General features: G+C 55.6%; 3 protein-coding genes across 5 annotated transcripts; all 3 read left to right on the top strand.

Annotated features, from left to right (window-relative positions):
- Positions 1–10,841: 10,841 nt before the first annotated feature.
- Positions 10,842–16,522, top strand: FAM83C (family with sequence similarity 83 member C). Its single transcript, XM_062202346.1, has 4 exons — positions 10,842–11,315; positions 13,260–13,427; positions 13,610–13,734; positions 14,935–16,522. The coding sequence occupies exons 1-4, from the start codon at positions 10,845–10,847 to the stop codon at positions 16,370–16,372; spliced, it is 2,202 nt and encodes a 733-aa protein (XP_062058330.1). The 5' UTR covers positions 10,842–10,844; the 3' UTR covers positions 16,373–16,522.
- Positions 16,523–18,682: 2,160 nt separating this feature from the next.
- On the top strand, positions 18,683–24,576 carry EIF6 (eukaryotic translation initiation factor 6). Of its 3 annotated transcripts, none has more exons than XM_062204094.1 (7): positions 18,683–18,789; positions 19,012–19,123; positions 19,233–19,318; positions 20,702–20,877; positions 21,411–21,587; positions 21,767–21,948; positions 24,297–24,576. In XM_062204094.1, the coding sequence occupies exons 2-7, from the start codon at positions 19,017–19,019 to the stop codon at positions 24,304–24,306; spliced, it is 738 nt and encodes a 245-aa protein (XP_062060078.1). In that variant the 5' UTR covers positions 18,683–18,789; positions 19,012–19,016; the 3' UTR covers positions 24,307–24,576. The 3 variants fall into 3 exon arrangements, with proteins under 3 accessions (XP_062060078.1, XP_062060077.1, XP_062060079.1); XM_062204093.1 differs by having other exon boundaries at positions 18,712–18,818; XM_062204095.1 differs by having other exon boundaries at positions 18,763–18,846.
- Positions 24,577–24,660: 84 nt separating this feature from the next.
- Positions 24,661–26,158, top strand: MMP24OS (MMP24 opposite strand). Its single transcript, XM_062204096.1, has 2 exons — positions 24,661–25,332; positions 25,442–26,158. The coding sequence occupies exon 2, from the start codon at positions 25,445–25,447 to the stop codon at positions 25,616–25,618; it is 174 nt and encodes a 57-aa protein (XP_062060080.1). The 5' UTR covers positions 24,661–25,332; positions 25,442–25,444; the 3' UTR covers positions 25,619–26,158.
- The last annotated feature ends 645 nt before the right edge of the window (positions 26,159–26,803 follow it).

Here is a 26,803-nt window from a genome sequence, read left to right as displayed (position 1 = left end):
GTGACTCGTAAGATGGAGCCGCGTGTGAGAGCCACGTTGGCCCTGCCATGTCTGTGATGTCCCATAGTCCTCCCTTCCTGGCCATCAGCATCTTTCACTGACTCTGCCAGTCTCTCCCCCTCCCCCCAAGATACAATCCATGTTCCTTTAACACCACCAGGCTCTTAGTTGGATCGCCTACCTCCATGCCAGCCTGTTGTTAGGAGACTGAACCACTTGGGGTTACTACTTAGTGTTTCCCCTGCCTGCAGCTCTCATCCCTCCCTTTCTAACTAAAGACGTCCAGGCTTCCTCAAGTAGCTCCGCTCGAGCCCTCGCCAGGCACGTGCACGCTGTCCGTGCTGCTCCCTACAGCCAGCGAGCTGCCGCCGCACAGCAAGCACGGCGCTGGTCTCCTTTGTTTTTGCCGTGCTCGGCAGAGTGCTGGGCTCAGTGCATACTTCGGTAAGTGAAGGAGCAAATGAGTGACTAAATCTTCAGTCATTATCGGTGGGAGTCCAGCCACAAAGCCCCTTTCTGGACTCTTGTCAGTCTGACCTACAGGTCGACGGTTAGAACAATGATGCTTAGGTATTAAGTACTTCTTTTTACTTTAATATAAGAATCAAACACAAAAGTTCTTTCCATAACTTTTCTTTCTTTCTTTCTTTTTTTTTTTTTTTTTTGAAGATGTGTTTTATTTGAAAGGCAGAGTTGCAGAGAGAGAGAAGGAGAGATAGAGATCTTCTATTTGCTGGTTCACTCCCAAAATGGCCACAGTGGCCAGGGCTGGGCCAAAGCCAGGAGTGGATCTGAAGTGGAGAAGCTAGGACTCGAAACAGCGCCCATATGGAATGCTGACATTGCAGGCAGTGGCTTAACCCGTTATACCACAGCACTGGCCCCAACGAAGTGTTTTTCTAATGTAAGTTGTTATTATACAAAACAAGTAAAGGGTATGATTACTTGTCCTCAGGGAGATTGCGCTTTAGGAACAATTATGTCATTTATTTGTACTCTCTGTACTTCCAAAAAGTATCATAGCAAACAAAAAGATAGTTATAATAAAACTCTAAACTATTAAAATTTAAAAAGTAAGATGCAAGTATTAGGAGGGAAGAGAGGAAAAATGATGTTAGAAAACCTAGGGACTGGCCGGTGCCGCGGCTCACTAGGCTAATCCTCCACCTGTGGCGCTGGCACACCAGGTTCTAGTCCCGGCTGGGGTGCCGGATTCTGTCCCAGTTGCCCCTCTTCCAGGCCAGCTCTCTGCTGTGGCCTGGGAGTGCAGTGGAGGATGGCCCAAGTGCTTGGGCCCTGCACCCCATGGGAGACCAGGAGAAGCACCTGGCTCCTGCCTTCGGTTCAGCGCCGTGCTACCATTGGAGGGTGAACCAACAGCAAAGGAAGACCTTTCTCTCTGTCTCTCTCTCACTATCCACTCTGCCTGTCAAAAAGAGAAAAAGAAAACCTAGGGACTAGCACGGCAGTGTAGCAGGTAAAGCCACCACCTGCAGTGCCGGCATCCCATATGGGTGCCAGTTCAAGTCCCGGCTCCTCCACTTCCAGTCCAGCTCACTGCTGTGGCCTGGGAAAGCAGTAGAAGATGGCCCGAGTCCTTGGGCCCCTGCACCTGTGTGGGAGACCTGGAGCAGCCCCTGGCTTTGGATCAGTGCAGCTCCAGCCACTGCAGCCAATTGGGGAGTGAACCAACAGTTGGAAGATCTCTCTATCTCTCCTCCTCTCTCTCTCTCTCTCTCTCTCTCTCTCTCTCTGCCTCTCCTTCTCTCTGTGTAACTCTGACTTTCGAGTAAATAAATAATAAATAAATCTTTAAAAAAATAAAACCTAGGTTGCAAATAACCAACTTTCATATGATTTTTTGGGATATTTTATAAAACATTTTAAATGTGTTGTCTCACGACAGTTCTGTAAAGTAAGAATTTTTATTATTCCGTTTATTGTTATATTTATTATTTTATTACTATATTTATTATAGTTTTTATTATCCCTTTTCCACAAGTGAGGAAACTAAGGCCCAGAGAGGCCTAGGAAGTGATCCAGAGTCAGAGGAGCCCAGAGTCCCAGCCCAGGTCTCTGACCCCAGGACCCTTGCTCTCTCCATACCACACTGCCACCTTCAGGTCAGCAAGGAGATCTGCAATTGAGTGTAAAACCTTGCTCTACGCTTCCTGGCAGCCAGGAAGGTGAAAAAGAAAACCTTTGCGATTACGTAGTTCCCATTTTCACATAAATGGAAGTACAGTCATCCCTCAGTGTTCACAGAGCGGGGAGAAGGATGTGTGTGGTTCCAGGACACCTCCCCCCATGGACACCCAAATCCCAGGATGCTCAAGTCCTGCATGTAAAATGCAATGGTGTTTGCATATAACCTATGCATACCCCACCCCTGTTCTTTAAATCATCTCTAGATACTTGCAATGTGTAGTGCAATGTAAATACTGCGTGAGTAGTGTCACAGGGAATGACAAGAAAAACATCGACATTTAGTGCAGGTGCATTTCTTTCCTAACTTTTTCATCTGTGATTGGTTGAACCCATAGATACAGAGGTTTAATCACATATTTGCTCACTCGAGGAAGCAAATAGGGGCAGGCATTGTGGTGCTGCGGGTTAAGCTGCCAGCTGGGACACCCGCATCCCATAGCAGAGTGCCTTGTTCTGAGTCTGATGCCACTTCTTGCTAATGCTCCTTGGGAGGCAGCACATGATAGCCCAAGTGCTTGGGTTCCTGCTACCCTGTGGCAGGCCCAGATGGAGCTCCTGGCTTCTGGCTTTGGCCTGCCCTCGCCCTGGCTGTTGCAGGCATTTGAAGAGTGAACCAGTGAGTGAAAGAGCTGTCTCTTCCTCTCTGTTTCACTCTTTTTAAAAGAGGAAATATGGGCACTGTGGTGTAGCAGGTAAAGCTGCCACCTGCAGTGATGACATCCCATATGGGCATCGGTTTGAATCCTGGCTCCTCCACTTCCAATCCAGCTCTCTGCTATGGCCTGGGAAAACAGGAGAAAATGGCCCAAGTCCTTGGGCCCCTGCACCCCGGAAGGATTCCTGGCTTTAGATCTGCACAGCTCTGGCCATTGCGGCCAATTGAAGAGTGAACCAGCGATGGAAGACCGCTCTCTCTCTCTGCCTCTCCTTCTCTCTGTGTGTTAACTCTGTCAAATAACTAAATCTTTAAAAAAAAAAAAAAAGAGGAAATATGTTTTTCTTAGTTTTCATTTTTTAATAAAGATTTATTTTGAAAGTGTTACGGGGCAGGGGCAGGGGGGAGCCGAGAGAGAGATCATCCATATGCTTGTTCATTCCCCAAAAGGCCGCAAGGGCCGGGGCTGGGCCAGGCAGGAGCCAGGAGCCTCTTCCAGGTCTCCCACGCGGGTGCAGGGGCCCAAGGACTTGGACCACTATCCACTGCTTTCCCAGGCCATAGCAGAGAGCTGGATCAGAAGCGGAGCAGCCGGACAGAACCCAGTGCCCATATGGGATGCTGGTTTTGCAGAGGGTGACTTAACCCGCCATGCCACAACACGGGCCCCTTTCTTAATTTCTAGAGGAAACTATTATAGAGGTTTTAAATAAACATCTTAAATAAACTTTCAGCTTCATTTTTAAAATAATAGAGTGAATTCTGCTTCTATCAAGCTGAGGCTGCAGCTCAGGCAGCTGTGTTGTGCCTGCCTGCTCTGTGCTGGGCGTGGCTTCGTACTTGGCTTGCTGTCTCGATCTGGTGACAGTCCTGTGAAGGACATGTTATTAAGCTCATGTTGCAGGTGAGGGAAACGAGCTGGGAAAGGCCCACACATCCCCTACATGCACCCAAACCCACTCCCTTATATAAAGGGAGTTCTGGGTGGAGGAAGGGGCAATTGGTCTGTTAAAAAGTTAACAAGAGGCCGGCACCGCGGCTCAACAGGCTAATCCTCCGCCTTGCGGCGCCGACACACTGGGTTCTAGTCCCGGTCGGGGCACTGGATTCTGTCCCGGTTGCCCCTCTTCCAGGCCAGCAGTGGAGGATGGCCCAAGTGCTTGGGCCCCTGCACCCCATGGGAGACCAGATAAGCACCTGGCTCCTGGCTTCGGATCAGTGCGGTGCGCCGGCCATTGGAGGGTGAACCAACGGCAAAGGAAGACCTTTCTCTCTGTCTCTCTCTCACTGTCCACTCTGCCTGTCAAAAATTTAAAAAAAAAAAAAAAAAAAAAAGTTAACAAGAAACCACAAGCGCCGGTGCCGTGGCTCATTTGGTTAATCCTCTGCCTGTGGCGCCGGCACCACGGGTTCTAGTCCTGGTTGGGGCACTGGCTTCTAGTCCCCGTTGCTCCTCTTCCAGTCCAGCTCTCTGCTGTGGCCCGGGAAGGCAGTGGAGGATGGCCCAATTGCTTAGGCCCTGCACCTGCATGGGAGACCGGGAGGAAGCACCTGGCTCCTGGCTTCAGATCGGCGCAGTGCCAGCCGTAGTGGCCATTTGGGGGGTGAACCAACAGAAGGAAGACCTTTGTCTCTGTCTCTCTCTCACTGTCTATAACTCTACCTGTAAAAAAAAAAAAAAAAAAAAAGCATTTTCTAGTTGCAGGAGCTGTATGTGCACACAGACATACTAGCTGGCAAAATCACAGCAGGCAGTGAGGACATGACAAGTGGGCCAACTTTCGGTATCGGGGAGAAGCCAGGACAGGAGGAGCTGTCCTGGTGAAGGCATGGAGCAGGAAGCTCTTCAGGCTCAAGTGTTGCCATGATGGGGAGCCTGGATCATGCACCATTGGGTGGCAGCCAGAACCCAGCTTGCTCCCGGTAAGGAGAGAGACACGGAGGCGCACAGGATGGGGAAGAAGGCCAGCCTTCTGGCCGGAAGCCCTGGGGAGTGATAGTAGGCATTCAAAGGGGAATTCAGACCCCAGAGACGGTTCAGACAAAAACTCACCAGGACTGGATGCCTAACTGCACATCTAGCCCAAAGAAAGGGGGCAGCCACAGAGCTCCCTAGGGCCAGAGATAGCGACGAAGTCTGGCAGGAGATGAGCTGGAAAAGAGTCCTTTTGGTACTGTTTTTTAGGAAGAGTTGCTGTTCGCTATAAACTGGGCAGGGCAGGGGTTGCTGTCCCCATCACGCAGTAGGGAACCGGTCCCTGAGAAGAAGCCACTGACTGGTGCCCAGTGGCCTGTGACAGAGCCGAGCAGTGTCGTGTCCTCTGAGCTCTGCTCCCTGCTTTGGTGCGATGTCGTATCTGTGGGGAACCATCCAGTGCAGATGGTGGCAGTGCCCCCAGGGAGGGCAAGGCATGGGGCAGGATGATTGGGACCGAAGGGTGGGGGATGTTTGCCCTCGGTATTGTGTATAGAGGGACACTTGAAGTCGTGTCAGTGGAGGAGTTCCCAGAGGTGAGGGTAACCCAGGGAGTGTGAAGCACTCACAGGAGAGTGAGTGGAAGCCAGGCAGGAGGAGAGCTTCGAGAAGGAGACCCGGGGCCAGAGTGGGTGAGGCTGAAGGGCCTGAGACATTCCAGGAGGTTTTTGAGAGAGTGTAGTTTGCAAAGGGTGGAGAAGGCAGAGTAAGGCGGCATCAGTTGGTATCTTAGGGGGTGCCTTGCTAAGAAGAAATGGAGAAAAGCCTGCTGTGGCTCAGGGGCTTTCGGGAGAGAGCTGAAGGTGTGAGGGTGGGTGGGCAGGGGTCTGGTGCCGCGTGTGGCGCTTAGTGGAGGAGGACACCCCTTGGCACTCGGCACTCCTAGTCTGAGTGGATCCCTCGGAAATAGGGGCCTGGCCTTGGAGGAGAGGAGACCAGAGGATGGGAGGACAGATGGGATGCTGGGGGGGGCAGAGTTCAGGCCAGCTGCTTCCCGCGCCCAGCGGTCTGGAGTGTATCAACCCTTGGGGTGAGGAGGGAGGGAAATGGAGCAGGCAGGTTTGTGGGTGGAGAACAGGACAGTCTCAGACAGACCGTCCCTTAGGAGCAAGGCTCCTGTGCTTGTTGCCCTGGGTCTGCCCAGGGCTTCCCACGCTTCCCGTGCACCGTGTCTGCCGGGTTTAGACAGGGGTGGGCCAGACCTCAGGCCCCTGACTGTGACCCTCGTCCCCACTCATCCCTGCCCATCAGAGTGTTCTGTGGCCTCTGAGCCTAGGACGCTGCCCCTGCCCCAGGTGAGGTCTCCCTCCCTGAGTCAAGGGGAGAAGGAGAAGATTCGGTAATGTGGCTAAAGGTCTTCAGGCACCGGCCGTGATGTTGTCAGGGGACTGATGGACTACAGTGACCCCAGCCCAGCCACCTCTTGCTGGGAAGGCGGAGCCCCCGAGAGCCTCACAGCTGGAGGTCAGAGCCTGCAGGCCCCCCTGGCTGCTCCCCTTCCTCGTTTTTCTCCCAAAGAGCTCTTTCACCTCTCGGGCGGGCAGGGCTTGACCCTAGCTGAGGGGTAGGAGCGGGGAAGTGGTTCTTCCAAGGTTCCAGAACAGGTCATGATCCCTTAGGCACTTGTCTAAAGCTTAGCTTCCGCCATGCTTTATAATTATTGATGAGTCCGCCCGCCCCACTGACCTGTGTTCCTCCAGGGCAGAGATGAACTCCTAACTCATCCTTGAGACCCCAATGCTGGCATAAATAAGTAGGCATTAGAGTCCATGTTGGGTGGATTGGCTGGACAGCGAGAGCAGATGGGATGGGTCGGGAACGGCGGCTGCAGCAGTCACATTGAGGGCTTAAGGGGTCAGTAGATAATGTCTTCCCCTCCCAAGTTCAGCACAAAAGAAAAAATAAGAAGCTAATAGACACAAAAACGTTGGCTTGTATTACTGATAAAGCTGAAGGACGTAGCTTCCACTGTCTGGACAAATGGACATATTGCCCTCCCCTGAGAGTGCAGACACCTCCCTCGCAGGGGCAGGGCCTCCTCTGCAGACTTAATGTGCGAATGGAGAATGGAGCATGCGCTACCTTTGCCGACAGTAGGACCAGAAATCAGAGAAGTCCGGAGAGACCTGAGCCCACCCCCTCCCCTAACCACCAATGAGACAAGCCATTCTTCCCGCCTTGGGAAGGAAGAAGCAAGTGGGGACAAACAGTGGAGTGGGAATCGCCTGTTAAGGAAAGGAGGGGTGGGACAGGCTCCACCACCCCCACCCCGGCCCTGCACCAGGTGGGATGAGCAGAAGGGTCGAGGGAAGGGTGTGGGCGAAGGGGGGAGCCACATCCATTCTGGGAGGTGATGCTTTGGACCACTCTCCCCCTGGGGCCTGCTTCCTGAATCCCTGCCCCCAGATGCCACATTCCAACCTCCGTGCCCTCATCTTGTGCTGAGAGCCCAGCACCTTCGCAGGACCCCCAGGGCTCTGCACCGCATGGCTGCAGAAGGCGTCGCAGCCGCCACCTCCCAGAACCACATCCTTGCTGCCTCCTGGGGCCTGGAGCATCCTGCCTGCCCACGCCGTCCGGCGCCTCCTGAACCCTTTCTCATCTTTTCAGCTCCAGCCGGCCTCTTGGGCTCCTCACTAATGTCCCCTGCTATGTCTGGCTCTAAGGTGGCCTTGCCTTGGTTCAAGGCATGTGGGCACACGCTGGCTCCCCTGCAGGCCCTGGCTCCTCCTCTCCCGGGCGCCGTGGTGAAGGTGTGAGGTAGTGTTGGCATTGGAGCAGCTGCATCCGAGGGCTGCTTCCCCCTCTCTGCTCTCACCACCCCCACACCACAGTCACCTACCCAGGCGCCACTCAACCCATAAGAGACAACTGACAAGATTAAATGGCCCCCAGGATGGCCACGCGATGCCAGGCAGGCGCCTGACGCACCTCCTGGACAGGAAAATAGTTTCCTTCCTCTTAATAACAGTCATTAAGGGACCTGTGCTCAAACACTGCAGCCAGGGGCTGGGCTTGGGTCTGTCCGTATGGCTCCCAGCAGCCTTGGGCCTGGCCCCAAGGTTACGCTCCACCTGTCTACCCTCCCCACGCCCTCCATTCGCTCAGCCCACAGGGACACTTGGCCTATCTGCACCCTGTGAGGCTGAGTTTGATTCACACAGTATTATTAGGATGTCAGGGATTCATAGGGACCCTTTCTTCGTCAACGTAGTCTTCCCGCCCCACCCCTCTTTTTGAAAAACATATGTTGCACAATGCAACTGTTTTATTGATTTGTATTATTATTTGAAAGGAAGTGTGATGGCTTCCATCCACTGGTTCACTCCCCAAATGCCTGCCACAGCTGGGACTGAGCCAGGCTGGAGCCATGAGCCAGGAACTCCATCCAATTCTCCCACCTGAGTGGCAGGAACCCAAGGACTTGGGCCACCATCCACTGCCTCCCAGGTGTCTTAGCAGGAAGCTGGACTGGAAACAGAGGTGAGACTTGATCCCAGGCGTTTGGACATGGGATGCAGGCATCCCAAGCATTAGCTTAACCCACCAACGCTGTGTGAGTCCATGAGAATAGGGTACCTAGAGCAGTCACAGTCACAGAAACAGAACGTGGCTGCCGGGGGCTGGGGAGCGGGGGCAGTGGTTCCTAGTGTTAGTGGGCACAGAGTTTGAGCGTTGAAAGGTGACGCGTTCTGGAGACGGTAGTGGTGAGGATGGCATAAGGTGAATGCACTGAATGCCACCAGAGTGGTCAGGTTTTTGTTTGTTTGTTTAAGATTTATTTATTTTATTTGAAAGAGTTACAGAGAGGCAGAGAGCGAAAGAGATCGTCCATCCTGGTTCACTTCCCAAATGGCCACAATGGCCAGAGCTGCACCGATCAGGAGCCAGGAGCTTCTTCCGGGTCTCCCACGTGGGTGCAGGGGACCAAGGACGTGGGCCATCTTCTACTGCTTTCCCAGGCCACAGTAGAGTGCTGGATTGGAAGTGGAGCAGCCGGGACTTGAACCAATGCCATATGGGATGCTGGCACTGCAGGCAGTGGCTTTACCTGCTATGCCACAGTGCTGGACTCACAAAGTGATCAGTTTAATGTGCATTTTACCACAATGAAAAATAGCAAGATACAGATCCAAAACTCTACCACGAAATGGACATCTCCACACTGAGGGATAAACACAATTAACTCAGCACAGCACAGACAGGCCTGTCTGCCTTCCAGGAGCTTCTCCCCTCAAACAAATCTGAAGATAAGGCCCTAATGAGGGCTCTGCTACCTCAGCTGCCCCCACAGCTTATTACCCTCCCACAGCTGGCTTTGTTTACTCAGCCCCCGCCCCTCCCCTCCCTCGGCCTCCCCACCCCCAGGGAAGGGCCGCTGTGTCCCTGCACCCAGCACTTCAGCCCCTGGCCTCGGCCCTCTCCTCACAGACACGGCCCCAGCCCCACTCAGCCCTGGTGACAGGGCACAGCTTGATTCAGGGAGCTCCTAAGTCGCCCTGGGCATCCCCCCATGCATGTGCTGGGCCTGTACAAAGCTCTGTGGGCCAGAAGAGCTTGGGCTCTGGACAGGGTCTCAGAGCAGATGAACCAGAGCAATCAGGACCGCACAGGGTTGCGAGACGGGACTCCAGTCCCCTGCTCTCCCCTTGTCCTCTTCAGACCTCATCCTCCTGAGAGAGAGGCCACGGCCACTGTGCCCAGTCCGCTCCCTGCCCCCCTGTCCCCTGCACCTGCCATGGGCTGGCCCCATCTCCAGAGCGAAGCTTCTCAACTGGCCTCCACGGGGCAGACTGTACATGCTCTGGGGCTTTGGCCTTGTTGGGGCAGAGAGCAGACACCTGCCTCTTTGCCTCTTGACCCGCAGTGCATCTGCCTGTCTTCCAGAACCACTTTTTGCACTGTAAGCATTTGCTACTCAGCCCTGGAAAATGAGAGGAAGGCTCGAGTCCAGCCCCCCGTAGTCTGCGAGCATCCCTGGAGTTGAGGGTGCTGAAACACAGCCACCTGGAGCGGCGTGTCACAGAGCAGGGCTCGGAGCACACGTGAACCTCAGGACCTCATACCCCCTGGATCAGCATGGCAGGGTGGGTAGAAGCTGGGGGGGGTATGGGAGAGCTGTGTTTTAACCTGTCCAGGTCATTCTCGGGGGTTAGGTGAGGGTCCCTGCTCTCGACTCCTGGAGGCTGGGCTCAGAGCTGGGGTCAAGGTGGGATGGGGGCAGTTATGGTGACACCTCATGGCAGGGCAGCCATAGGTGCAGAGAGGCCTGGTGGTGGGGAGCAGATGTTCTTGGTGATTCCATGTGATGCTGTTTGGCTCTCATGAAGGCCTGAGCGCACAGGTTCCGAGGCACGCACTGTCTGTCATGGTGTTTGCAGCTCTATGGTTGCTCTGTAAATTAGTATGTGCCTCAGCCTGTGTGGGTGGGCTTCAGGGAAGTGTGTGGTCTGCACGTGTCAGCCTGGAGTCCGTGTCTGCGTGCCCATCAGCTGCTACCGACCTGCTTATCTGGTGTCTTGAGTCACTTATGCACCCCAGGTGTGTGTACATGCATGTGTGTGCACATGTGCGTGTATGTGTACATGCGTGTGCATGTCCTTGAGCAGGCATGGGCCCCTCTTTTCTAAAAATCCAAGCTTCCCAGGGCCCTGGAAGGTCAGGGTTTGGGGACTGCTAGGAGCCTGGTGGGGTGGGTCTGTGTCCTGAGGGTGCAGAGGGTAGGGAGGCAGAGCGTGTGCCAAGGGCTCTTCTGAGCAGGCGAGTCCCAACAGCAGGCAGACAGGTGGGGCTGACCTGACAGGTTCCAGAGGCCAGGGGCAATGGGGCGGAGCACAGTGCTGACTTAGGGTGGCAGCGGGGGGCCCCCGCCACACACGCAGGCAGAGGCGGCGCTGCTGGGCTCTCCTTCCTGCTGCAGACGACCTGGGGAACGGGCCATGGAGCCTGCCGGTGGGTGAGGCAGCCGGGTGCGCAGGCATGTTGGGAGGCCTGGCAGCCCAAGGCATGGCCGGCCCCCTGCGGGGCCGCATGGAGGAGCTGAAGCGGCCGTGGTGGCGGGAGAGCTCGCCCCTGGTGCTGCAGCACAGCGAGGCGGCCCGGCTGGCAGCCGACGCCCTCCTGGAGCGCGGCGAGGCCGCCTACCTGCGGGTCATCTCCGAGGAGCGGGAGCTGCCTTTCCTGAGCGCCCTGGACGTGGACTACATGACCAGCCATGTGCGCACGGGCCCTGAGCTCAGCGAGGCCCAGGGGCTGGAGGCCTCGGGGCCTGACCGCCTCAGCCTGCTCTCCGAGGCCACCTCGGGCACTTACTTCCCCATGGCCTCTGACGTGGACCCCCCGGACCTGGACTTGGGGTGGCCCGAGGTGCCACAGGCCACAGGCTTCAGCCCCACCCAAGCCGTGGTCCACTTCCAGAGGGACAAGGCCAAGAACATCAAGGACTTGCTGCGTTTCCTCTTCAGCCAGGCGCGCACGGTAAGGGCCTCATCTTCATTCCTGTCCCAGATGTGGAAATGGGGGCCCAGGGAGGGAGAGGGACGGGCCCAGGGCTACACAGCGACCCTGAGGCAGAATTGGGGCCGGGACGTCTGCCCGCTGTTGGCCTCCACACTCCCAGGGCACAGCCATGGGTTTTATTTCCCTTCTTAACCGCTTGGCCCTCGAGAGGGCACGGATGTGAACGGGGCATGGCTGCAGGCGCTCCACGCATGCCCGAGGACACAGCGGCAGGGCCTCCCGCACGACGGGCCCTGGTGCATCTCTCGGCAGAGGATCCGAGATCTTCCTCACACTAAGAGTCCGACCTCGGGGGACATCTGAGCCACCCCGCTGACTTGCACAGGCAGGCTGTCAGGATGCAGGGAGAGGGCAGGGGTCTCCGACCGCTGGCCCAGTCCCGCTTATTGGCCCATCTGCCTCTCCCCAGCTGGGCCTGAAGCAGAGGTGGGGGTACGGCTGCCCGGGCCTCGTGTGACCTCCGGGGCTAGGCTGAGGAAGGGGAGCAGAAGTTGCTGGGCTCAGGACAGAGATTCAGGGGAGCAGGCAGGGATGGTCACGCTGCCCTCTGATCCGGGAGACAGGGGAATGGACACGATGACCCCTGGCAGGACTTGAGATAAAGTCAGGCTCCTGCTGCAGCAATCAGGAGCCAAGCTCCCAGCGGTACCATCACAGCCTCTCTGGCAAGGCTGCCTGTGCCCCGGGCAGGGGAGCGCCAGGCCTGATTGGCATCGGGGATGGGGTTATTAGTGTGGCTGTTGCTGTTGTCATCATCGTGCCCCTTTGATCTTTCTGGCCCATCCTTGTTCCCTCCACTCCTGGCCAGACCCCTGCTGTGGACTAGGGCATCCCCCAGCGCCTCGTCTCCCCGCCTCGCCCCGACAGAGACCCTTCCATCCCTGAGCCGGGAGTCGGGCTTCCGCTCCCAGCCAGCACTGACTCCGAGTGACCTTCAGAAGGGCCTCCTCTCCCTGCAGTCTGTGTCTTCGTCTGTGAAGAAGGCAGCAGGAGAGGAACATTTATTGGGCTTCTGTTGTGTGTCAACTGTTTTCATATTTAATGCCTCAGGACTCTGGGATGTAGCTATCATTACCTCCATTTAAAAGATGAGGAAGTTGAGGCTCCCGGAGGGGGAGTGACTTGCCTGGGGCCCCATCACTAGGAAGTGGCAGAAGCTGGGTTTGAACCCATTTTGTCTAGCTCCAGAGCCAGAGTCCCGCGCTCTGTACGGAGCTGCCCTTGGCCCTTCCCGGGAGAGAAGAGTCCCCTAGCGGACACCTGCAAAGGGAAGGAGGGGCATGGAGGTGCCAGGGGGCTGCCGGGGGCCTCTGAGGCAGCCATTTATAGCAGTGGTCACCAACCCCAGCTCTCGACGGCGCAGAAAACTCGGATGCACGTGGCACACGTGGAAGTCAGGGAGTCTGTATTAGATGTCACAGCAGAACTCTGTCACTTCACAGGGAAACGAGGCAGGCTTGGCAAAGGGCCCCGAAGACCCCAGGACGTGGCCTGCAGCTCTGGTCAGACACACAGGCCCTGGGCTAGTGGGGGAGTGCAAGGGGCTAGCCTGGGAATCAGGGCTGGGTTCTGCCTCTGACCCCTCTGTGCTGCAATGCACAGTGGGGCTTTGGACTGGTGCAGCTGATACACAGACATCTATGACAATCCAGTGACAAATACTCTGTCCACAGAAAAATGCACTCAAAGACTTTCAAGCAACTAGAGAGCCAAGCCATTCAAATCTCCAATGGCCAAGTTAAGAACCCCTGTGCCAGGCACCGGGAAAAGCCCTTCCAGATGTTCCCACAGGCTCTGGCCTCCAGCTCCAGGCTCTTCTCCAGGACTCTAGTCCCTGTCTCCGGCTGGGCTGGATGTGGGCAGTACCCTGGGCAGGACTAAGCTTCCCCCTTCCTCCTCCAGGTGGTGGCCGTGGTGATGGATGTCTTCACTGACATGGAGCTTCTGTGTGACCTCATGGAGGCCTCGAGCCGGCGTGGCGTCCCTGTCTACCTGCTCCTGGCCCAGGAGCACCTGAAGCACTTCCTGGAGATGTGCTACAAGATGGAACTCAATGGGGGGCACCTGCCGGTCAGTGAGAACCAGGGGCAGTAACCAGGGGAGGAGGTGGGGAGCCAGGAGGGCAGAAGAGCCAGCCGGGCAGCCAGTGAGCACTGGGGCTCAATGGGAGTGGGCGACTGTTTGGGGGCGTAAACACGGCTTGAGGTCCATTCTCAAGGTCACTCCTCAACCTCCCTCTCCCCTTGGCCTAGAACATGCGTGTGCGGAGCATGTGTGGGGACACGTACTGCAGCAAGGCAGGCCGTCGCTTCACGGGGCAGGCCCTGGAGAAGTTCATCATCATTGACTGTGAGCAGGTGGTGGTGGGCAGCTACAGGTGAGCAGGTGGAATGAAGCAGGGGCTGGGAGGGCACCTTTGAACTTGCCTCCGTTCGGCCATCTGTCCCTTCATGTTCATGTCCCGGGCACCTAGTGTGTGCCAGGCATCATGCAGAGCTCAGGACAGGGTGAGGAGCAAGCCAGCCCTGGAGGAGCTCACTCTAGTGGAAGGGTTCCTTTAATGCCCTTGGCATAGACAATGGCTATGGCACATTAGAACTAGAGGGACCTCAGGGCTCCTCACCCTTTTTTTTTTTTTTTTCATTTTTTAATTTTCTTTCTTTTTTTTTTTTTTTGACAGGCAGAGTGGACAGTGAGAGAGAAAGAGACAGAGAGAAAGGTCTTCCTTTTGCCGTTGGTTCACCCTCCAATGGCCGCCGCGGTAGCGCGCTGCGGCCGGCGCACCGCGCTGATCCGGTGGCAGGAGCCAGGTGCTTCTCCTGGTCTCCCATGGGGTGCAGGACCCAAGCACTTGGGCCATCCTCCACTGCACTCCCTGGCCACAGCAGAGAGCTGGCCTGGAAGAGGGGCAACCGGGACAGGATCGGTGCCCCGACCGGGACTAGAACCCGGTGTGCCGGCGCCGCTAGGCGGAGGATTAGCCTACTGAGCCGCGGCGCCAGCCCATTTTTTTATTTTATTTTTTTGACAGGCAGAGTGGACAGTGAGAGAGAGAGACAGAGAGAAAGGTCTTCCTTTTTGCCGTTGGTTCACCCTCCAATGGCCGCTGCGGCCGGCGCACCGCGCTGATCCGATGGCAGGAGCCAGGTGCTTATCCTGGTCTCCCATGGGGTGCAGGGCCCAAGCACTTGGGCCATCCTCCACTGCCTTCCCGGGCCACAGCAGAGAGCTGGCCTGGAAGAGGGGCAACTGGGACAGGATCGGTGCCCCAACCGGGACTAGAACCTGGTGTGCCGACGCCGCAAGGCAGAGGATTAGCCTAGTGAGCCGCGGCGCTGGCCTCCTCACCCTTTTTACAGATGGGGCAGTTGAGACCCTGGGATGGGCGGTCATGTGCCCAAATCCCATCAGCAGGGCTAGAATGAGCACAGACTCTGGAGCCGGAGCCCCGTGCCCCATTGTGAGCCCTCCTGGGGGTGGAACTTTGGTCCCATTTCCGGGTAAGTGCCCCTGGTTGTGACTCCTGCTGAGCCCCAGGGCCTAGCCCTTTGCCTCCTGACCGGACCCTCTCCCCCAGCTTCACCTGGCTCTGCAGCCAGGCCCACACCAGCATGGTGCTGCAGCTAAGGGGCCGCATCGTGGAGGACTTTGACCGGGAGTTCCGCTGTCTGTATGCCGAGTCGCAGCCCGTGCAGGGCTTCTGCAGCAATGAGGACCCGCTGTCGCCTCCGGCACTGCATCCTGCTGCTGTGGCCCTGGCCTTGAGGCCTGGCATCCCCAGCCCTACCTGCTCCTCACCCTCCAGCACCAGCCTCAGCAGCATCAAGCACTCGCCTCTCATGGGCCGCACCTCCTACCTGGCTCTCCCAGGAGTCCGTGGCTGCAGTGACAACGGTATGGGGTCCTTCTCGCCAGGCCCTGCCCGTCGTGAAGCCGGTGGCCAATCCGCCCTGCAGCGCCAGCTCTCAGACCCTAACCACGGCTCTTCTGCTGGGCCTTTCAGGCCCAACCTGGGCAAGATGGGGGCATCCCTGTGGTCCCAGTCCTCCCCTGCCCTCAACCACAGTAGTGCCAGCCCTTTGACCCTGACAGTGGGGGCACCTCTGCTCCCTCGCCCACGCCCTCGCCCCCTCTTCCACTTTCCCAGGGGTGCCCCGGCTCTGTCTCGGCTCCCAGAGAATGGGATTCTGGGAAGCCAGGAGCCCAGCCCTCCGCGAGGTCAGCGGGGCCCTGGCGTGGGCCTGGAGACAGTGGAGGAGAGAAAGGTGTCTCTGAGCCAGAGTCACAGCCAGCTGGACCTACTTGTCCCCTTCTCTAGGGCCCGAGAGGCAGGAGGCCCTGACTCTGGTGTTACCCCTAACTCGGGCTCCCTGCAGCCTGCAGAGCACACCCCAGAGGACAGGAAATTGTCCTCGAGCCAGAGCTTCAGCCACCTGGATCTCCTGTCCCAGGCCCAGGGGGGTGCCCTTGAGTCAGGTTCCCCTAGACTTGGTGATCGGGCTCCAGAGGACAGGAAAGCATCCCCAAACCAGAGCCATGGCCACTTGGAGCTCCTGCTCCAGGACCCCAAGTCCCAGGACCCCCGAGTACCCCCTGATGCCAATTCCTCAGTCAGGCCTGGGAAACAGGGTCCAGATGAGCGATGGCAGACCCTGGGTCATAGCCAGCTGGACCTCATCACAAAGTTTGGTCCGTTCCGGAGCGAGGGACCAGGGCCCAATTGCCTTCCAGGACCCAGTCCTACAGGTACAGCTGGAGTGGGCCCTGGGGAGAAGCGGCTGACTCTGGGCCATAGCAAGCTGGACCTCATCACCAAGTATCATCAGTTCCAGGGTGCCATGCAGGGGCCTGAGCCTGGACTCCCTGGGGGCCCTGCAGGAGGCCACTGCAACGGAAGTAGCAATGACCTACTCAGTGATGAGAAACGAATGACTTTGGGCCACAGCAAACTGGACCTCATCACCAAGTACAACAAGTCCAAGTTCAAGCTGCTCCGAAGTCGCTTTGAATCCTAGGCTTGCTTCCAGCTCCAACCACTGAGACTCTGGACTTGCCCAGGTCTGGGACTCAGGGTGGGGGCCTGAAGCAGGGGTTGCATGGAGAGGGGAGGTGTCTAGAAGTCCAGGTCAGGCACTCCCTGGGCTCAAGAGCCTTGCTCACTTACACACAGGGAATTGGAACTCAACAGTCCTTGAGTGCCTTCTGCATGCCGCTGTGCTGGGCCCTTTGCACCTTTTACTTCTTCTCACCCTCCGTCCTCACAGCATCCTATGAGGGAGCTCTTGTAGGTGTATAATTATGGGATAGTAGGTCTCATTCTCCGTCTTTATAGATGTGGAAGCCGAGGCCAGGCAGTTTGGATGACTTACTTGCTGTCAGGTCCAAGAGGATAGGAGGGAAGGGACCTTGGCCAGATCTGTGTCTCTGCCTCTGAAGTCGCGTTTTTCACACAGACACGACATACAAGAGCCACAGTTCCCGTGTCTTCAAGCACTCAAAATAACATACACTACAGAGATGCTCCAGACACTACACAACATACCCAGCACACGGACAGGGTACACAGCCACAGAGGCACATAGTAAGTATGCACAGGTCCACGTGCTAAACCAAACACGCAGGTATTTAATAAGGGTCATCTGGCTAAATGAAGGGCTACACAAAACATATGCATTGAGTACACACTATAAACCCCCTCGGGATCCACAAACCATAAATATGCAGATAATCCAACATACACACACATTCACACAAACTAGTATTTTCTTGAACCTAAGCTGTATTCCCAGCCCCGTGTTGGGCATGCCATAGGTCTGACAAATAAATTGTCCTCAGGCCCCAGGGAGTAGGAATTAAATGCACAAACCACTGGAGAACAAGACACAGCTGAATCGAACAGAAGGCTAAGTAGTGACAGAGGGGCTGGAAAATAAAGGTCGGAGAGTTGTGGAGGAGGTAGAGTGGTCAGGAAGGTTCCTTGGAGGGGTCTTTGAGCCAGGACTTAGGAGAGGGGAGGTTTTGGACAGATGGAGAAGTGAGAGGAATTCTTGGTAGAGGAAATCAAGAGAAGAGACACGCAAGAGAAGGTTGAGTGGGTCTGTGGTGAACTGGGGAGGACAAGAGAGCAGACATATTCACTTCACCTTCCTAAATGTCTTGGAGTGGGGCCGCGTTGTGGCGTAGCAGCATCCCGTAGGGGCAGCTTCACTTCCTGTCCAGCTCCCTACTATTGCAAATGAAAACGCAGCAGGAAGATGGCCCTTTGAGTGCTTGGACTGCAGCACCCAGTAGGAGACCTGGATGAAGCTCCTGGCTCCTGGATTCAGCCTGGCCCAGCCTGGGCCTTTGTGGCCACTTGGGGAGTTGAACCAATGGATGGAAGATCTCTTTCTCTCTCTCTCTGTCTCTCTCTGTCTCTCTCTCTCTCTGCCTCTCTATAACTCTTTCAAATAACAATGAAAAATCTTTTTTAAAAAAATAAACGTCTTGGAGCCCAGGTTGTGATGAGTTGTGGATGCTTTTCCTGAGCTCACCCTGCCTGTGGGCCAGGATCCATCCATCAGAGCAACAAAGGCAGAGCCGGCTGTGACCCAGCAGCCTGGTGGATCCTGAGGAATGTGGAGTTATGGCATCGCACGCGGGGGCAGAGGAAGGGCACCGCTCAGGCCAATTACAGAGGGTGCCCTGGCGGGGAGAGGACGGTGGCAAGGGGCTCCAACCCCCTCGTCTTCAGTGTGGCATTCCGGGAGACCCTGGGGGCTTTCATGGATCCTACGAAATGTGGGCCAAGTACTGCAGTCCGGGAGAGTAGGGCCCTTGACCGACACCATTGAGCTGGGGACGAAAGGGGGCTGTGGAGTGAGTGCTAGAGTCCACAGGAAGAGGGTGAGGCCCCCACATCCTTGCCCACCCTGGATCCCTTTCCCCTCTAGCCTCTCCCGAAGAGTCGCTTCCTCCGGCCTCCTGTCTCCAAAGCCTTCCGCAGCCCGACTTCCCCAACTCTCTGGCCTCTTCGTCCTAGTCTCTTTCTCCTCGCTACTGGACACCCATCCAGCCCAGACTTCAGCCCCAACTTTCATTCCTCAGCCCTTCACTGTCCCCTGGGTTCCAGATCAAGATTTCGGTCCCTTGGCCCAAACCTGCCCTTCCTCCTTCGGTAAATACCTCCATCGTCAATCCATCTTCTGGGAGACACCCCTGGCTCCTTCTCGAACGAACGAACCAATGAGAGCACGCCAGGGGCGTGGCCAGGCGGGGCGAGGCCGGACCACTTGTTACCATAGAGGCCACCTGGCGGTTGGAGCTAGAGTGGCCGTACGCGTGGCTGAGCACGCCGGATTCTCCCGGAAGTCTCCCTGGGCCGAGGCGGAAACGGAAGTTTACTTAGGCACGAGAAGGGCTGGTTCCGCGTGTGGAGACTGGAGTTAACTTGGTGCGCTGGTGTGACTAGAGGCTGGAAGGGTCTTTCAGCTTTGCTCCTCGCGGCGGGGTGGGGTCTGGGGGCGCCGGAGAGACTAGAGGGGTCCGGTGGGCGGGACTCGGGTCCGAGGGACCGAGCTGGGCGGGGTCCCGGCGCGGCCTGTGGGGCCGAGGCGGGGCGATCTGGGGGGGAAAAGGATCCACCGGTTCTAAACTTTGCCCCACGGTCTCGCAGGCCTCATGGCGGTCCGGGCGTCATTCGAGAACAACTGTGAAATCGGCTGTTTTGCCAAACTGACCAACACCTACTGCCTGGTGGCCATTGGAGGATCGGAGAACTTCTACAGGTGCGGTGGGAGCCCCGGGGCCCGCAGTGTCGGGGCGGGGAGCCGGGAGCTCGCAGAGTGAGGGCACAGGCCCCTCATACCCCTGACCACCGAGCCCGTGTCCCTACAGCGTGTTCGAGGGCGAGCTCTCTGATACCATCCCCGTGGTGCACGCGTCCATCGCCGGCTGTCGCATCATCGGGCGCATGTGTGTGGGTAAGGCAGGTGAAGGGTGCCGAGGGAGGCAGAGGGGTTTCCACGCCCCGTTAGTCATTCCCCTGGAGGGGTCTCGGAGTGACCTCAGCATTTCCAGGCTTTTGTTCCTTGTCTCCCGGGAGCTAGAGACAGCGCTGGGTGGGATCTTATCTGAGTGACAGCAGATCAAGGACATCAGAGCCTTCGTGAGAGTACTAACAAGTAGCACTAAGTGCTTCCACTCTTGTGAAGACATTGGGACGAGGAGTAGGAATTACTGGGCAAACATGATTGACTAGCGAGCATAACTGACTCACCAAGTTCCACACCTAGTGTAGAACATTTGCATCTCGACCCTCCCTTGCCACCACCTCTGTCGCAGCATGCCTGTCTGTCTCTTTGAAATGACTAGGTGAGATTCCGGGCCATCTTCTTTGCTACATGTAACTCTTAAATTCCCTTTACCAAGTCACTGAGTGGCGTCACCCCCACCCCCACCCCCCGTCTGGACTCCGGCCATTGGCCCTTCAAGCTGAATCTGTGATCAGTTACTGCTACCGTTTGTTTCATACTTCTGCAGGGTGGAGTTCTGTAGAAGTCTGTTCCTTTATTTTTTACATTTGCTTTAAAATTCTTTTTAAAAAATCTGAAGCACAGTGATCTCTAAATATTTTCTGATTCAGTTAAAACACCCTGGTCTCTAACCATACCCTTAGGACTTGAGAAGCAAGTTCGGACAGAATTCAATCTGGCCCTTAATGTGTTTTATGATGGGTATACCTCGGAGTTCAGAAGGTCAGAGGTGTGGCTTTGCATGATAGAAGGAGGTTTAGCCATGGTTATCACAGTGTATTTGTAGTTTCTTCATTCTTGTGTGATATGTTTTGTGTAAGTATATCACAGTGTATTCATCTGTTCTGTTCTATTGGTAGTTTTCAGTTTGGTCTGTCAGGAATAGTGCTGCTATGTTTTTTAGTGAAAGTTTTGCTGGATGTGTAATACCTCGCAGTGGAACCGGCATAGGCCCTGGTTCTATGCTAGTGGGTGCGGTATTTGATGTCATGATGATCTGACGTGGCTCACCAGTTCATATTCCTGTCAGAGGGAAAGAAAGTTTCAGTGGCCCCACTTTGTGTTGACAGTGTTTCTAAGATTTTAGTCATTTGATAGGTACATAGTGTTAGCTGAATTTTTAAGTAGCAGAATATGTAACTAGTGCCGAGAGCCCTTCCTGCTAGTCTTGTTCCCTGCTGGTTGATGATGGTGAAGTGAGCAAAGTTTGTTGGGTCTGAAATTGTCCTGGGATACTGATTGGGCTGGGCTAGGTTTAAACCTCTAGTACTAGGAGCCATTTTGTGTGTTCATATTCATTTTTGCCCCACTGTTCAATTTGGGTCTCTCCAGGGAACAGGCATGGCCTCCTGGTGCCCAACAACACCACTGACCAGGAGCTGCAGCACATTCGCAACTGCCTCCCAGATTCCGTGCAGATTCGGCGGGTGGAGGAGCGACTCTCGGCTCTGGGCAATGTTACCACCTGCAATGACTACGTGGCCTTGGTCCACCCAGACCTGGACAGGGTGAGGCATCCCAGTTTGGGCCTGAGAGTCACAGGACTATCCTAGTCAGTGGTTAGTCATTATACTTGGCCGACAGGCAGGATGTAAGGGTATCACTATGGTTTCTCTACATGAGCTCTTATATTTTAGGCACTCGTTGGAATAGTGGTAATAGAGGCTTCCCATGGTATGGTCGATGCCAGAAAGAGAGGAGGGTATTGATCTCTCAGGGAGTTTGACCATCCAGTCCTGCAGCCTGGGCCAGGACAGCTGTTTGACAATTGAACTCTTAAGTGTGGGTTTGAGGGAAAAGGATGACATAAACACCAGCCTTTGGCTGTTGGAGGCATGCATGAATAGTAGGAGCTCCAGAGCTGAGCTAGACTGCTCTAAGCTGTGTCCCCTCCTTTCCTATAGTGAGGTTTCCATATACAGTTACATAGCAGTAAGTGAGGGTCTGGGGAAGGCAGTCCCTGGGTAGTTCTGTCATCAAGAGTCTCTGCTTCTTTGGCCTGCGAGTTCTGGACCCTTTGCATAGTACCTTTGATTGATAGGAGACAGAAGAAATCCTGGCTGATGTGCTCAAGGTGGAAGTCTTCAGACAGACAGTGGCTGACCAGGTGCTAGTAGGAAGCTACTGTATCTTCAGCAATCAGGGAGGGCTGGTGCATCCCAAGACTTCAATTGAAGACCAGGATGAGCTGTCCTCTCTTCTTCAGGTCCCGCTTGTGGTAAGCATTCCTGTCCTCTGACCCTTGTCTGCTGTTGCGCAGATCCCTTTGTCCAGTGTCCAGGAATCTGGGTCATTACCTTCAACGGTTTGGGATCATGGCTGCATGTAAGAAGCCAGATTTGGGGAGAGACTTTGGCTTTTCATGCCATAACCCATGCTGCATCCCTCCTTTGGCAGGCGGGTACCGTGAACCGAGGCAGTGAGGTGATTGGTGCCGGCATGGTGGTGAACGACTGGTGTGCTTTCTGTGGCCTGGACACAACCAGCACAGAGCTGTCAGTGGTGGAGAGCGTCTTCAAGCTGAACGAAGCCCAGCCCAGCACCCTCGCCACCAGCATGCGGGATTCCCTCATTGACAGGTGTCTGAAGCGTCTCTTTTTGCCCAGGACAAGAAACTTGTTTTGTCTTTGGGTGTAGGGAACGAAGATGCCACCTAGAGGGAGAACCACATTGCACTGGTGCTGGTCGATTCTCAAGTGTGAGGGCGTGTCTGCACACTGCACCCCAGGGTGCAGCTGCTGGGCATCTCTTGAGCATCTTCTGGTTCTCATCTTTGAAAACTCAGTGTGGTCTCCCCTGTATAGGCAAACCTTTCCTGTGGTCCATCTTATTTGATCACTGACCACACTTTGCAGTTTCTTTTTTTTTTTTTTTTTTTTTTTAATTTTTGACAGGCAGAGTGGACAGTGAGAGAGAGACAGAGAGAAAGGTCTTCCTTTTGCCATTGGTTCACCCTCCAGTGGCTGCCGCGGTAGCGCGCTGCGGCCGGCGCACCGCGCTGTTCCGATGGCAGGAGCCAGGTGCTTCTCCTGGTCTCCCATGGAGTGCAGAGCCCAAGCACTTGGGCCATCCTCCACTGCACTCCCTGGCCACAGCAGAGAGCTGGCCTGGAAGAGGGGCAACCGGGACAGGATCGGTGCCCCGACCGGGACTAGAACCCGGTGTGCCGGCGCCGCAAGGTGGAGGATTAGCCTGTTGAGCCACAGCGCCGGCCCACACTTTGCAGTTTCTATTTGCCTGTGTGTTGGTGTCTCCAGCTAATAGGCCACAGACAGAAAAGAGCTATTGGCTAAGGAAGCTGGGAAGGGCACTGTCAAACTTGGAGACTCTAGATGCCTAAGGGAGCTCTTGGGCTGATTGGGGGTGGGTATTGGTGGGTATTGCATTAAAATCACAATCTGGATTTTTGTGACTCAAAAACAAAAACAAACCCCAAAAGGGCTGTCACCCTGACCATTCTAAGGTTGGAGGTTTAGAATCTCTGGAAGACCAGCAGTTACTAGGTAGTTCAGCCTCCTCTCCCATCCTCTGTGGAGGATCCTCCTCAGGGCCTGTCACACCCAGGTAGCATAGGAACCTTTATTAGGCTAGAAATTCTAAAGTAGCACAAGTGCCAGGTAGCAGACTCTATACTTACCATGGATAAAAATTCCCTTCGTTCTCCCTCCTTCATTCATTGATTTGCTTTATATTCCTTGAACCCTGTGAACAAGGCTCCCTGAGGATGGAGCATAGTGTAGCAATTTAGTCTTATGTCCTGCCTCTGAGGGCCAGAGTTAGAGGGAGAGACAGAGAAAGAGATCTTCCATCTATTGGCTCACTCCCCAAATGGCCACAGTGGCTGGTGCTGGGCCAGGCCAAAGCCAGGAGCCAAGAACTAACTACAGTCTCCCATGTAGCTGGCAGGGGCCCAAACACTTGGACCATCTTCTACTGCTTTCCCAAGCCATAGCAGAGAGCTGGATCGGAAGAGGAGCAGCTGGGACTAGAACTTATGCCTCTATGGGATACTGGTGCCCCAGGTGGAGGATTAACCTACTGCGCCACAGTACCAGCCCCGGAATATAAAATCTTGTAAGGGAAATGGTACTTACAAAGTCATGTAGCTAAAGAACAAAACAAAAAAATCAGCAACCTAAGAACCAAAAGGAAATTTCTATAACTTGATGATTGGTACCTACTTAAAAACTATAGCAAATGTTGCATTTGATGATCAAATTTTAGAAACTGTCATTAAACTCAGGCAAAACTGCCAACAGGCACAAGCACAGGTCGTCATTTTTCTGGTGGTCCTAGCCTATGCAGTTAGATAATTGAAAGAAATGGTATTGGAAAGCAAGAGACAAAACTCACTAGGCACCCCAGTGTTTGGGCCCATGAAGCCTCAAAGTGAAGATGACAGGCAGTTGGAATACAGTGTACTTCCGTTGTGTAATCACTCACATAATTATTTCCAGGAACAATGCGTTTATTTAATCCATACCGAGTAGATCTTTTTCTCCCTTGTATTCATGACCTTTTTTGTTTAGTTAGCGCTAATAAGGGAGCGTTCTGGAGAAGGAGGCCATAGTTCTGGCCTCAGTCCTGCCACTCGTGGCCTAGGCATGTCTTGCCCTCACTGAGTGCCCTGTTGCTTACTCTGATGTTTGATGGGCTTGCCCTGAGGCTCTGCTTTCTGATTGGTAAGTTTGAATAGTTGGGCAAGTTGGCCCACTTGAGTGGAGAAAGTTACTTCTGGTCTTTTTAAGTATTCACTTGTAAGCTGAACTCAAAGTCATAGGGTGCGGTCAGAGCTGGATCCTGGGTGAGCCCAAGTGGGGCTGTGAATGTGGTTTTTAAGGGCTAAGCTAGAACACATGATCTATGGGTGAGGGTGAGGTGTGCCCTGTGAAACGGCTCCTAATGGTGCTGCCTCCTCTCTTTTCAGCCTTACCTGAGTCATCTTCCATGCTGTTCCGTGGGCTCCTGGCTCTGGACTTGGCTCTCTCTCCATACCACACCCAGTTTGTACCGGATAATGGCAGGGAGGTGGCAGAGAGCTCCCTGGGACCGAGTGGCTGGGTGCCCAGCCCTCCTTCACTTGTGCTGTCTCCCAGATCTATTGTTCCTGCAAAAACCTGCTGTGTCATGCTGGCCTGCAGGCCCTGGGGTTCCGGGATGAGAGTTCTGCTGTCCTGTGCCATCCCATTAAAGGGCAGTCGCTTCTAGCCGTTCTGAACATGATGTTTGACTTGGGCCTGTGCAGCCCTCCCCACTTGTTCCAGGGACCTGGGCAGATGGGGCGGGAAGGACACTGTAAGGCCGCCACTAAACGCCAAACACCCGAGTTAGAGAAAAGGTTTGTTGTTGGGTTGGGGAAGCCTGGGAGAGGGTGAGACAGTGTGGGGGAGGGAAATAGGAGTAGAGAATCCCACTAGGATAGGGGTGGAGCTGACACTGGTGTTTGGGCCATGGGGCTTAGGACCAAAGCAATGTGCAATGTGTGAGGGGGCACAGACAGCGCCACAGATAGTACTACGCCAGTTTACACACAACGCACCCATCATCCTTAGGATGGGAGGCCTCACTTCCAAGACCGGCAGTACTCCATTTTCCACACTTCTGCCCGAGGATGGGTTCTGTGCTAACTCTGGGGGCACTCGGCCTCACGGCATTCGTGACTTAGGACCTGAGATGGGTGGAGGCTGCTGGCCCGGCTGCGAGGCCCTTAGCCTTCTGAGGTTGGGTGGGTTTGGAGCACGTTGGACACCGGGGAGGCTTCGGCGCCGCCCGCTTGGCCTGTGTGGGGTGGGGCCTCGCGTCACTTGGGTGGGACAGTCTGGGCGCATTCATTGGGCCCCGCCCCTGGAATCCGGATCGCCTTACTTCCCTGGTGGCTGGGGGGCGGGTTCAGTGCGGGGTGACGTCAGGACGCCAGCTCCTCCCTACGCCAGGGGTGGGATCTGAAGACCGCTGCCGTTAAGGTGAGGCCAAGGCGGGGTCGGGTGGGATCCAGCCGGGCTTGGGGTGTGTTGGTGGTGGTGGTGGGGAGTTGCCTCCCACTCCAATCCTGAAATGCTTCGGTTTCTGCAGGGCATGGGGGCTCAGCCGAGCAGTGGCCAAGGCGCTCCGGAGCCGGCGCAGCCCCAGCCCGCAGCGCTGGAGGGCCCGGAGCAACCACGGCCCCCGCCGCAGCCGCAGCCCGAGCCTAGCGCATGGGGGCCGCTGGATGACGTGCGTTTCCTCATCGCCTGCACCTCCTGGTACTGACTGGGCCGCTGGAAGATGAAGCCGCCCCCCTCACCCCCCGCCAGCAGCTGTCTCTGCACTTGGACTCCCTTGCGTGGTCTGGTCTCCTGTCCCCACGACCCCCTGTCTTCCTCACTCCTCTCCCAGTGTCGGGCAGAAAATTGCAAGAGGGCGTAGGGGCTTGGAAGCAGGGCCGCCGCCTCCGGCACGTGAACTGCCTCAGTCCCTGAATTTGTTTGCCTTCCAGCCTGTACCCAATCCCAGCCCAGACCTTCGTGCTCAGCCCCAACCCATTTTGGGGCCTGGGGCAACAACCTCCCTGAGCCTGAACCAGAACCAGGTCAGGCCTTTGGCAGTCCCAGCGAGCGCAGCATGTACCACAGTGACCCTAAGGGGGGTTGCGCCCCCCGCTGGTCTGGCAGGTGAGATGTGGGGAGCACCACCCTGTTCCCCCAGAACCTCATCTTTGTTCCCACATCCCAGGGAAACGACACAACTCTGTATTTCTGTTTTATTTAGAAATGATTTAAAAAACATTATACAAAGGCTGATCAGTTTAAAATGTGACTGACACTGAAATGCTGTGATGTTCCCCAGGCTGAGGGGAAGCTGGGCTCTGGGGCCCTTCCTGCTTTACCCCTCTGTCTGACTGCCCTGTCCTGGGGTGATGGGCACACAGATGACCACAGGCAGGAGAATCCGAGAGTGGAAGCCTCTAGGCTGAGCCCTCTCTGGGCCTGGCCCTGCGTCCCTCAGACATCTGCAGCCTGGGCTGCCCTCCTCCCTCTCCTGCTCTTTCTCAGCTGGCCTAGGTAGTACCAGGAGCCAACGGGGAGCCTAGGGGCGCCTAGAGCTTTCCAGAAGTGAGAGCACCAACCTGAGGAGTGGAGAGGGACCAGAGAGGGAGCAAGGAGGCCAGGAAAAGAAGGACAGAGGAGATAAACTTCTCAGCTCATCTCAGACCCTAGAGGGTCCACGGATGGGGACAGAGACCCAGCCAGCCTACTGGAGGGCCTGGGCGAGGGACAGAGTCTCTCTGTGCTTCATCTGAGGGCACGATGAGAGTTACCCTTGGCCTCCCAGGGCCTGCATGAGTTTATGTGAGTGGACAGGTGTGAGCTAATAAAGTGCTTCGCAAAGTATAAAACACTATACAAACCTATGGATCACTAATATCTCCGCAGTTGTTCCCCGCCTGCCCCAGGG

The sequence above is a fragment of the Lepus europaeus genome, chromosome 10 (genome assembly GCF_033115175.1).
Source record: "Lepus europaeus isolate LE1 chromosome 10, mLepTim1.pri, whole genome shotgun sequence".
NCBI lineage: Eukaryota > Metazoa > Chordata > Mammalia > Lagomorpha > Leporidae > Lepus > Lepus europaeus.
This window is presented reverse-complemented; position numbering and strand designations above follow the sequence as displayed.